This window comes from Podarcis bocagei (genome assembly GCF_964188305.1).
Source record: "Podarcis bocagei genome assembly, chromosome: 4".
NCBI lineage: Eukaryota > Metazoa > Chordata > Lepidosauria > Squamata > Lacertidae > Podarcis > Podarcis bocagei.
The window spans coordinates 25,344,417-25,354,730 of NC_138128.1; the positions used below are offsets into that span (position 1 = coordinate 25,344,417).

A 10,314-nucleotide genomic window follows, 5' to 3' on the forward strand; every position below is an offset into this window, starting at 1 on the left:
GAAGCCCCCCATTCCCCCCTCCCCTCCTTCCGGTGCTGGAACTGGGTGCTGCTGTTGCAAAGGGACGAATGTCGGATATCGCTCGCTTCCCGTGGCGGGCCTCCATCTGAAGGCTCCCGGGTCTTCCTCCCTGCTCCCGTCGACGACGGTCACCTCCGCTTCCATCTCTGTGCCGCCGTGCTCGAAACCAGGGTCGTCCCCGAAAACGTCCATGTCCGTCTCTCCCTCACTTCCTCCTGGCGGCGTTGCTCGTCCTGGGCATTCCAGCCACTTTCTGCGGAACTGCTCCTCTGGTCGATCGTCCCACCAATACGAGGGTTCTGATGCAGATCCCGAGGGTGACCCCTCCGGGGAACGTACGTCTTGTGTCGGGTCCTCGTCCGAGTCGAACCCCCGGAAAGTGCTGGCCGAAAGCGTGGGCGTGAAAAGCCAGTCGTCGAAAAAGTCTGCTGGCATTGGTCTATGTGGGAAGAGGGCGTGAAACTCGTCTTTGAGTAGAGGTTCGTCCAAAGCGTAGCCCGGCACCCAGCTGTTCGCACTGGCCGGGGTGCCCTCCTTGGCGAGAAAGTATTCTACCCCCTCCTCCCCCCATCTGGAGTCCAAAATCTCCGTGACTTCGTTGATGCGCTCCTTCTGTGCCACTCCCGCGTGCCCTGTTCTGTCTCTGACCGGACTCGGCGCCGTTCCGGGTTCTTGGAACCTGTGCGGTGCCTTGTAGGGAGTGAGCACCGATCTGTGGAACACTGGATGCATTCTGGAACCCTCCGGAAGTGCCAGTCTGAAAGCTACCGGGTTGACCTGCTCTTCGACTTGGTAGGGCCCCAGTTGTTTATGCCCTAGTTTCTTCTTGGCCAACGACCTGGCCGGCACTGCGTGGGCTGCTAACCAGACCCAGTCTCCCACGTGGAGCTCTTCGCCAACCCTTCTGTGCTTGTCCGCTTGTACCTTGTATGCGTGTTTGGCCAGCTCCAGGTGGCGCCTCAGCTGATCGTGGACGTCCTGCAGCTCCGACGCGAACGCATCTGCTGTCTGCGGCTCCCCCTCCCCCATTCTTTCCAGTCCCGGGAAGGTTCTGGGGTGCCTCCCATTGTTGGCGAAGAACGGCGTGACCCCCGTGGACACGTGCTTCGTGTTGTTGTAGGCGAACTCGGCAAGCGGCAGGTAATCCACCCACGTCGCAGGCTGTTGATTTGCATAACATCTCAGGTACTGCTGCATGATGGCATTGACCCGCTCCGCTTGCCCGTTGGTCTGCGGGTGTCTCGCCGACGCCAGGTTGATCTTGACGTTCAGGAAGCCCATCAGCTTCTGCCAGAAATTCGAGATGAACTGCCGCCCCCGGTCGGACAGAATAGACCGTGGCATACCGTGAACCTTGAACACGTGGTCTATGAACAGTTTGGCGGTTTGCTCCGCCGTGGCCACCTTCGCACACGGAATGAAATGTGCCATCTTGGAAAACAGGTCCACCACCACCAGCACTGCCGTCTTGCCTCTCGAGCTGGGCAGATCTGTGACAAAGTCCAGAGCCACCCTCTCCCAAGGTTCGACCGGAGTTTGCAGCGGTTCCAACAGTCCGGCCGGCGGTCTGTGCACTGGCTTGGCCCTCTGGCAGGTGTCGCACCTCGCCACGTAGTCCGCGACCTCCCCTCTCATTCCAGGCCACCAGAAATCCCTGGCTACCAATTCCATCGTCTTCTCCTTGCCAAAGTGCCCGGCAGTGGGCGCGTCGTGCAGCTGCTGCAGCACCTTGGCGCGAAGGTCGTCTCCCGGCACGTAGATGGCCCCTTTACGGATGAGCAATCCATCTCGTAGCTGGAAACCGTCGGCCGCAGCCTTGCCCCTTTGCACCTCTGCCATCTTTGTTTGCGCGAAGGAGTCATCCTGCAATGCTCGTCGCACCGCCTCCAGGTCCACGGTGGCCGCGGCGCACGCCCACACTGTTGGTGCGAAGATGTGCATGGCGGCCGCTGGCGTTGCGTCCTCCAGATACTGTGGCTTACGGGAGAGGGCGTCCGCCATGATGTTAGTGTCCCCCGGGACATACTCTATGCGGAAGTCGAAGTTCGCAAAGAACTCAGCCCAACGTATCTGCCTCTGGTTTAGGAACTGTGCCGTGCGCCAGTGCTCCAGATTCTTGTGGTCCGTGCAAACCTGCACCGTGTGCTTGGCGCCGATCAGGAAGTGCCTCCACGCTTTGAACGCTGCATGACTGGCCAGCAACTCCCTGTCCCAGATGGTGTAGTTCTGCTCGGACTTGCTGAGCTTCCTGGAGTAAAACGCTCCCGGTCGCCACACCCCCTGCTGGTCCTTCTGCAGCAGGACCGCCCCCACGGCTCTGTCCGAGGCGTCTGTCTCCACCCTCATCGGCCTGCTGGGGTTGACATGAAGCAGCTGCTCTTCCGACGCGAAGAGACGCTTGAGCGCCTGAAAGGACTGCTCCGCCTGCTCTGTCCAAACGAACTTCTTTTTCTTGGAGCTAAGCGTGTCAGTGATGGCCGCTGTCTGCATAGCGAAGCCTTTGATAAACTTGCGATAGAAGTTCGCGAAGCCGACAAACCGTTGGACCTCCTTCCGGTTGCGTGGACTCTTCCAATCCAACACCGCTCGAACCTTGGCGCTGTCCATGGCGAGCCCCTTGTCAGACAGCTTGTAGCCCAGAAAGTCCACCTCCGTCACGTCAAATTGGCACTTCTCCAGCTTGGCGTAGAGCCTATGTTGCTTTAGCCTGCTCAGCACTTCTTTGACGTGCCCGTCATGCTCCTGCTGCGATTCCGAAAAGATCAGGATGTCATCTAAGAAACAGACGCACGTCTTGTAGAGAAGTCCCGCCAACACGTGATGCATGAAAGCTTGAAAAACGTGGGAGCCATTTTGCAATCCAAAAGGCATAACTCTGTATTCGTAGGTCCCCAGTGGCGTGAACATGGCCGTCTTCCACTCATCTCCTTCCCGCATGCGAATGAGGTTGTACGCCCCTCGCAGGTCCAACTTGGTGAACACTTTTCCCTTCCGCACCTTCGCTAGGAGGTCGTCGATTCGGGGCATGGGGAAGTCCGATGGCTTGGTCCCACTGTTCAAAATGCGATAGTCCACGACCAGTCTTTTTTGGGGCGTGTCTCGCTTTTTAACAAAGAATACAGGACTGCCCCCCGCTGCCTTGGACTCTCGGATGAAACCGCGCTCCAAATTATGATCTATGAACTCCTTGAGTTCTTGCAGTTCGTCCTCTGACATGGAATACAGTTTCCCTTTAGGCAGCGCCGCCCCCGGCAGCAGGTCAATTTTGCAGTCATATGGTCTGTGAGGGGGTAGTCTGTCCGCCTCCTTTTCGCAGAAAACTTCCAAAAATTCTGCGTACTTGTGGGGAATCGCTTGCAGCGTGCCTAGCAGCAGCTGTGACTCCTCTTCCTCTCCTTCCTGCCGGGGCACGATACAGTGTTCAGCACAAAAGGAAGAGCCGAAGATCAGCTGCCTCTGGTACCAAGCCAGCGTTGGGCTGTGCTTGTCCAGCCAACTCATTCCCAATACAATGGGCGTATCCGATAGTTGAGTGACATTGAAGCTGATGACTTCTCTGTGATTCCCAAGTCGCATCACCATCGGTGGCGTCTGCTTCACCACTTGCCCCCCTAGCAGCTCCCTGCCATCCACCGTGACAACCTGCAGGGGCAGTGTGGCCGGCAGCAACTGTATAGCGTGTTTGTCGACAAAGTCCTGCCCTATAAAGTCCGCGTTGCTGCCCGAGTCCACGGTGATTGGCACGTCCATGGTGATGCCATTGGGCAGCTGGAGAGATGCGGTGAGCCTCACTACTGGTTTGGGCGGGAGGGGGTTCACGGGCTGTAAAATCTCTGGGGACTGCGTGACTAACACGTCTGGCTGGGCCCCAGAGCCTCTTCCTCCAGCCAGACTGCGTCGTTTCCCTGCTGTGGTCCACCTTGCTGCGTCGCTGCAGTCACCATTGCTGAGGCTGCAGTGAGCTTGTGGGGCCTCTGGGGACACTCTTTCGCCATGTGCCCTGGCTCCTCACAGACGTAACACTTCCTGTTCCCTCTAGGAGGCTTCGCTTTCACTGCTGCCGGTGCTAGGGCTCTGGTTGCTGACTGAGCCCTTGCACCTCCCACCTCCATAGGTTCCGCTCCTCCTCCTGGTGGAGGCGTGGATTGCGCCCGCGCTGCGTCTCTGGGAAGGAAGGAGGGGCCCCTGGCTGGTTCGCGCCCTCCACGCCCTTCGTCCCTGCTCCACGGACGTTCTTCCAGCCGCACCCCCACTGCCAGTGCCCTCTGAACGACCTCCTGGGTGGTCCGGGGTCGCTCCCCCCTCGCGATCTCATCTTTAATCGAGCTGTGCAGCCCCTCCCAAAAGAGGTCTCTCACAGGGGCCGAACCTCTGTCCCATTCCAGGGCACTGACCAAAGCGAAAAAGCGGGCATGATATTGCCTTACGCTGGCCCTCCCTTGCCTTAGTCCATGCACCTCCTTCCGGGCAAGATCCACGTCAATGCTTGATAAAAAACACCCATCCATCGCTTTAATAAAGGCATCCGCATCTTGGAGCGCCGGATCCTTATCTCTCCATAGATTGCGCAGCCATGCTTTAGCATCCCCATGCAAATGGGACATGATGAATCCCACCTTCTCTTGCTCATCTCTAAAGTCTTTATTCAGCAGTTGCAGTGCGCACAGTACATCTGCTCTAAAGTTGGGATACTGTTGCAGGTTCCCATCGAAGTGAGAGACCAGACCGCCTGTACGTCTCGCCAACCCAATTCCCTCCTGTCTGGGTGTCTGCTTTGTAAGCACGTCTAACCTGACTTGGAGATCCCTGCAGGCGGCAGCTGCCTCCTCCTCCCTCTTCCGGGATGCGAGAGCCTCTGCATTCAGTTGTGACACTGCTCTTCTGAGTTCCTCTATCTGCTGCTCAGCCGTCATGTCGGCTGCCGTTCGTGAGCTCGCTGGTAGGCACCTGCTTCTCTCCCCTCCTCGAGGCTGTAGATGCCCACACTTGAGGGACGGAGCTTACTGTCAGAGCTGCTCGAAGATCCTAGCTCACAGAGGATCACGCTAGCCAGCGATCATTAAGTAAAAGTCTTTATTGAATTACAGTTTCCATTTTCAAGCTGCTGCGTGCAACTCTACGTCTAGTAGCTAGATCGGCGAAGCTCCGTCTGATTCTCCGCCCCTTGTGCACCAACTTAATATCCTAGCCCTGCTCCACCTTTTCCGCCTGACTGTTCTCCTCTGGGTCCCTCTGCCCCCCGGGGTTTCTTCCTTCCGGGATTCTTCTGACGCTGACCCGGACCCTCCTGCCTCCTTGCGCCGGGCTTTAGGACCTGGCTCCCTTTCCGGGCTGCTTACTGCGCCGCCTTCCTCTGCATTTGAACTTGGCGCGCGCGCCCAACCTTCCACTTTCCGCTTAACCGTTTCTTCGCTCCCCGATGGAGGTGTGGCCACTCCTGACTCATGCCCTCCCTCCTGTGGTGAGCTGCCAGCGCTTGCCCCCTGGCTCCCTTCCTCCTCCCTGCTCCCTAGCGGTGACGCTGGTCCCGATTTCCAACTGCTCTCCTCTGAGTCCCCTCTGGCTCTATCTTCCTGGGGTGCCCCCCTAAACTCCCCCCTTGCCCTGGCCACTGGTGCTCCTTTCTGTGAATCCTCTGATTCACTGGAAAGACTCGGAGATCTCGGGTCGTCGTCATCACTCATCTTTTCTTCTGCCTCCTCCCCTTCGCTCTCTGTTTCCTCCCTTGCCCTTGCCTCTGCTCCTAAACCCCTGACATCTGTCAATGGAAAGTATCAATTTAGTTTCAGTATGCAGTCTGAAATACCCGGTGTGTGGTTCATGCAGCATGATTTTGTGATATAATGCAGTTTTTTAAAGTTGTGTGTGTGTGTGTGTGTTTGTGTATGTGTGCACCCTCCCCCTTATCTTCTAGAGGGCAGTGGGACTCAGATTTAAACTGCAGTGCAAACATTTCATTCAGTTTTCCCCGAATGGATGCAAGGGGAAGGCAGTGGGCAACTTAATTGAATAGTACAAACTATGATTTATTTAACAAGGAGGAAGGAGAAGGGAAGGAAGCAAGAACAATTCAGCTAAGTATTCTGTTCAAAATTAGTGTCTAAACAACAAATAGGGCGGGATGAAATCAAATGAATTAGCTATCCTTGAGGTGATCAATTAGGGGCCTGGCTGCTGCCACAGAGTCCTGGTCTGTCACTCACAGGCTGTGTGAAGGCTAAAAATACTGCTCTGCCGTCTGCTTTGCTGTTATTTTCATTCACAATCACTGTCATCTTCGCAGTCTCTTTTTCCTCTCTCAAATCTTTAAGGGCGTGTACACACAGTGTAATAATGTGCATTCCATGTGGGATGCGGGCACATTTTTGGGGTGATGTACACACAACATGGCCGCCATTTCATCCCTGTGGGTTGATCTAAAGCACATTCTACAAGAACAGTTTTTTGTCTGTTTTGTGCTGCATCCTATTGGGGAGCACCTAGTGATGTTCTGCCAGTGCTTAGCGTGCATGAATAGACTGACTGAGTGGAGTACATCAATGCATACTGCTTCATAAACACAGCCACCTGTATGTAAAAACAGCATGGATAGCAACTCTCCCTTTTGGCAATGCTATCGTGCGAGGGTATTAAGAACTATGTAAAAAAGTGCTTTGTGAAGAAACAAGGCCTGGTTGTTTCAAATCCTACGTGTCTACATGGCCTAACACTCTTTTCTTGAATCTCTTCAACTAACTCACCTCAGAACTCTCTCACCATCTTTTCAGAACGTCCCTATAAAAGGACTTAAGGGCTAAAAGGGGCTACACATCAGAGAGTTATAAAGAAAAAGCAGAAATATGCTTCCAAAACAACATACCAGGTGGTCCTTTGAACGAAATGGCTGTTTAAGGCTATAGGTCTGTGTCTCAGCAATGTCAATTTAAATTGGATTTTATCCACTGCTATTCCAACTCTCAGTAAACCCCCCGAAGTGAATAAACATGACTAATTTATTCTGTATACACTCTACACATTTAAAACACATTCAAAGCACACACAACCCCCCCCCCAAAAAAAAACCTGGATAAGCCACAGTGCCCAGAATTCTTTGATGGAAAGAATGAGCTTTAGGCGTATTGTGTATACTCAGACCTAGGTTCATTAATTTCAGCAGGCCCTACTCCAAATAGAATGTTGTTGTTGATGATGTTGTTAAATTTGTAAAAAGGTAAAGGTATGGGACCCCTTGGACGGTTAGATCCAGTAAAAGGCAACTATGGGGTTGCAGTGTTCATCTCGCTTTCAGGCCGAGGAAGCCGGCGTTTGTCCACAGACAGCTTTCCAGGTCATGTGGCCAGCATGACTAAACTGCTTATGGCCCATGGAAAACCATGACGGAAGCCAGAGCACATGGAAACACAATTTACCTTCCTGCTGCAGTGGTACCTATTTATCTACTTGCACTGTTGTGCTTTCGAACTGCTGGGTTGGCAGGAGCTGGGACAGAGCAACGGGAGCTCACCCCATAGCAGGGATTCAAACTGCCTACCTTCTGATCGGCAAGCCGAGAAACCGGAACACAAAGGCAAGACAGAAGGTCTGGAAATAGATTTGAAGTATTTACCAGTAGGCAGCAGGGAAACCTCAGGTGTTTGAAAGAGGTGGAACAGAAGCCTGCACGTCATCCTTGCCCCAGGCTCAGCATCTGGATCTCCACAAGCTGTGGGAAAAGGATGCGAACCAATCATTACACTACTGGAAACTAGCATTTGATTCCCAATATTTTATCTGAGCAGAAGTTTGAATCTAATTCATAACACTTTTATCAAGCAAACATAGAAAGTAATAGCTTGAACAGCAATACTGAGAAAAATAGTAATGCTCTGCAAAACAATGATCCAAACAATTTTTCATTTAAATGTTATTTTAGTCAACACCGCATTGCTCTCTTAACTTTTTCTATCTAACAATTGTTTTATTTGAAACACACACACACACATACACACACACACACAAATGTTGGGTTTGCTTAGCAGGTGCGTATTGACAAGGCGGCTTGTGAAAGAAAATGAGAAATATGAAAAATGTGAGCATGAGATTTTTCTGCAGCTTAACTGGGTAAAAGAAGAGAATGTTATCAAGATTTACTTGTGGGAAAATAAGAAGTGTCAGGAAAAAAGTGTCAAAAAAAAAAAAAAAGCTTGTCTGGATGACGAGCACAAATAATGTCAAAGCTGAGAAAAAGCCAAAAATTCCAGAAACATCATAATGTAATGCCATCAGAGTGTGGGAAGATGACTACAGCTCATAATTTTGCAACATGCTGGCAGAAAACCAAAACCAGCAGAAATAATTTACTTACTTATTTTAAATATTTGTAAAACTGTCATAAAAATACAGTACAGGGTACACCATGCAAAAATTGCAACAACCATAAAAACTTAAAATAACACATTAGTAAAAACATCCATAAATACTGTTTGGATAAAAGAAAATTCAAATTTCAAAGGTCTGTCTAAAAAACACTGTTTATAGGCAATGTGTAAAAGGCGACTAGGATTATTCCTCTAGCGGCAGGAAGTGCCACAGTACAGGGACTGCCACACTCAAGCCTTGGTCCCTAACAAAGGTTGGTCAAACCTTAGGGGCGTGGTGAACCATCAGAAGTGCTCCATCAGACAATATAAATAATTGAAGTGGACAATAAGGGATCAGAAAGTTCTTCAAGTACTTTGGGCCAAGTTGGTTAGGGCTTTGTGAATTAACACAAGAACCTTGTACCTGCCTGGTAGCAGAAGTAAGGACAACACTGACCCCATTCCCATGGACTTTGGAACAAACATCTGAGGTCCCAAAGCCCCTCACTCTCAGGCCCACCCAAATGAACCATGGCTCTTCCCAAAACTGAACCCTAGGCTGTTTATAAGGTATGCATCATCAAACAAATACCCAACATGTGGCCCCTTTAAGAGAAACTTTTAGAAACCTCGACAGCTGAGTCAGAGGTGTGCCCTGGCTGGAGGAGTCAGTTGCTGTTTTGTGTGGCTCCCAGGCCTCATCAAGAATAAAGCTGAATTTGCCTTCAACTCAGCTTGCGGTGTGTTCACAGAAGCAGCAGAAGACAACAGAAGTGCTACCCACTGTTCCCCAAAACTGAGGCTTGGAGTCATAATGTGGATTTATAGTGCAAGCAAGCAATGAAGAAACAAAGTGCTTTAAAAACAAAATAGCACCAAGCTATATAGACAGAACAGGAAGCGGCTTACTGGCGTAGTTCCATTGCTCCCCATTTCCGTTTCAACCACCCCAGATGTTTCTGTCCTTCCACCCTCACCACAACCAGGAAGTTGTGGGGCTTTTGGGTGGCTGTCTGCTTGGTTTTTAATATCTTAGACCACCACTACTCCAGTACTGAACATAAGAAGAACACACTGGATCAAGTCAATGGCCATTCAGTCCAGCATTCTGTTCTCACAATGTCTATACAAAATCATACTACTGGTGAGCTCTTCGACTGAAGAGTGAGTAAAACAACTTTTGCTCAGGAGAGACTCCTGGCCTCCAGATTTGCTTTTCGGTTACGTTATCATCCACTTTGCCTAATCTAGCAGGGCAAAGCAGCACCTTTCAATATCCAGGTAAAGGTGGTGGTTGTTGGTTTCACACTTGGCTTTTGACGCCTTGAGTGCAATCCTAGGCATGTCTACTCAGAAGTAAGTCCAGCAAAGTTGAAGAGGACTTGCTCCCCAGTAAATGTGTGTAGCTTGCAGTCTAAGAAAGAAGGGAAGATAGAAAGAAGGAAGGAGTGTGGGGTGGGAAAAAGATGAAGACTGCAGAAATAGAGAAGAATGGATAATCTAATAAGAAGATTAGCATGTACAGAGTCTTTTAGTTCTACATAACTGCAATTCAGTCCCAGCTATGTAAATCCATGACCACCACACTTAATCAGCAAAACACATTTAGAGCACCCTGCTTATCTATGCTTTAAAAAAAAAAGAAAAATTCCAGAAAATGGTTTTATATGATTTACCATCCATACATGGAACCATTTTTGCCTTCCAGTTCGAAGTTTGAAGAGCAAAGTGTGGTTTTCAAGATATCACCGACAACTCACCTGCTGTAAGTAAAGAAGGAAGTGCAACGTGCTGAACAACATCCTCTAGGAAAAAACATTGCCGGGCTATGAGGATTGCGACAAAGGTAGCCAATGAGTCATGGAACGACAGGTCACTCACCTTAAAGGGCAAAAAAGGATAAAAATGTTGCTAATTAATCAGTTCTAATTAATCAGTTTGTGTCTTCTATACT

At 50.8% G+C, this 10,314-nt stretch overlaps 1 protein-coding gene across 2 annotated transcripts in view; it reads right to left on the reverse strand.

Moving 5' to 3' along the window:
- MED12L (mediator complex subunit 12L) overlaps positions 1-10,314 on the reverse strand; it is a 187,874-nt gene that overhangs the window by 48,340 nt on the left and 129,220 nt on the right. For both annotated transcript variants that reach the window (XM_081190734.1, XM_081190735.1), the window contains 2 exons: positions 10,121-10,241; positions 7,628-7,723 (listed from right to left, as the gene is read on the reverse strand). In XM_081190734.1, the coding sequence (XP_081046860.1) occupies positions 7,628-7,723; positions 10,121-10,241 (217 nt within the window). The remainder of the gene's footprint in view (positions 1-7,627; positions 7,724-10,120; positions 10,242-10,314) is intronic.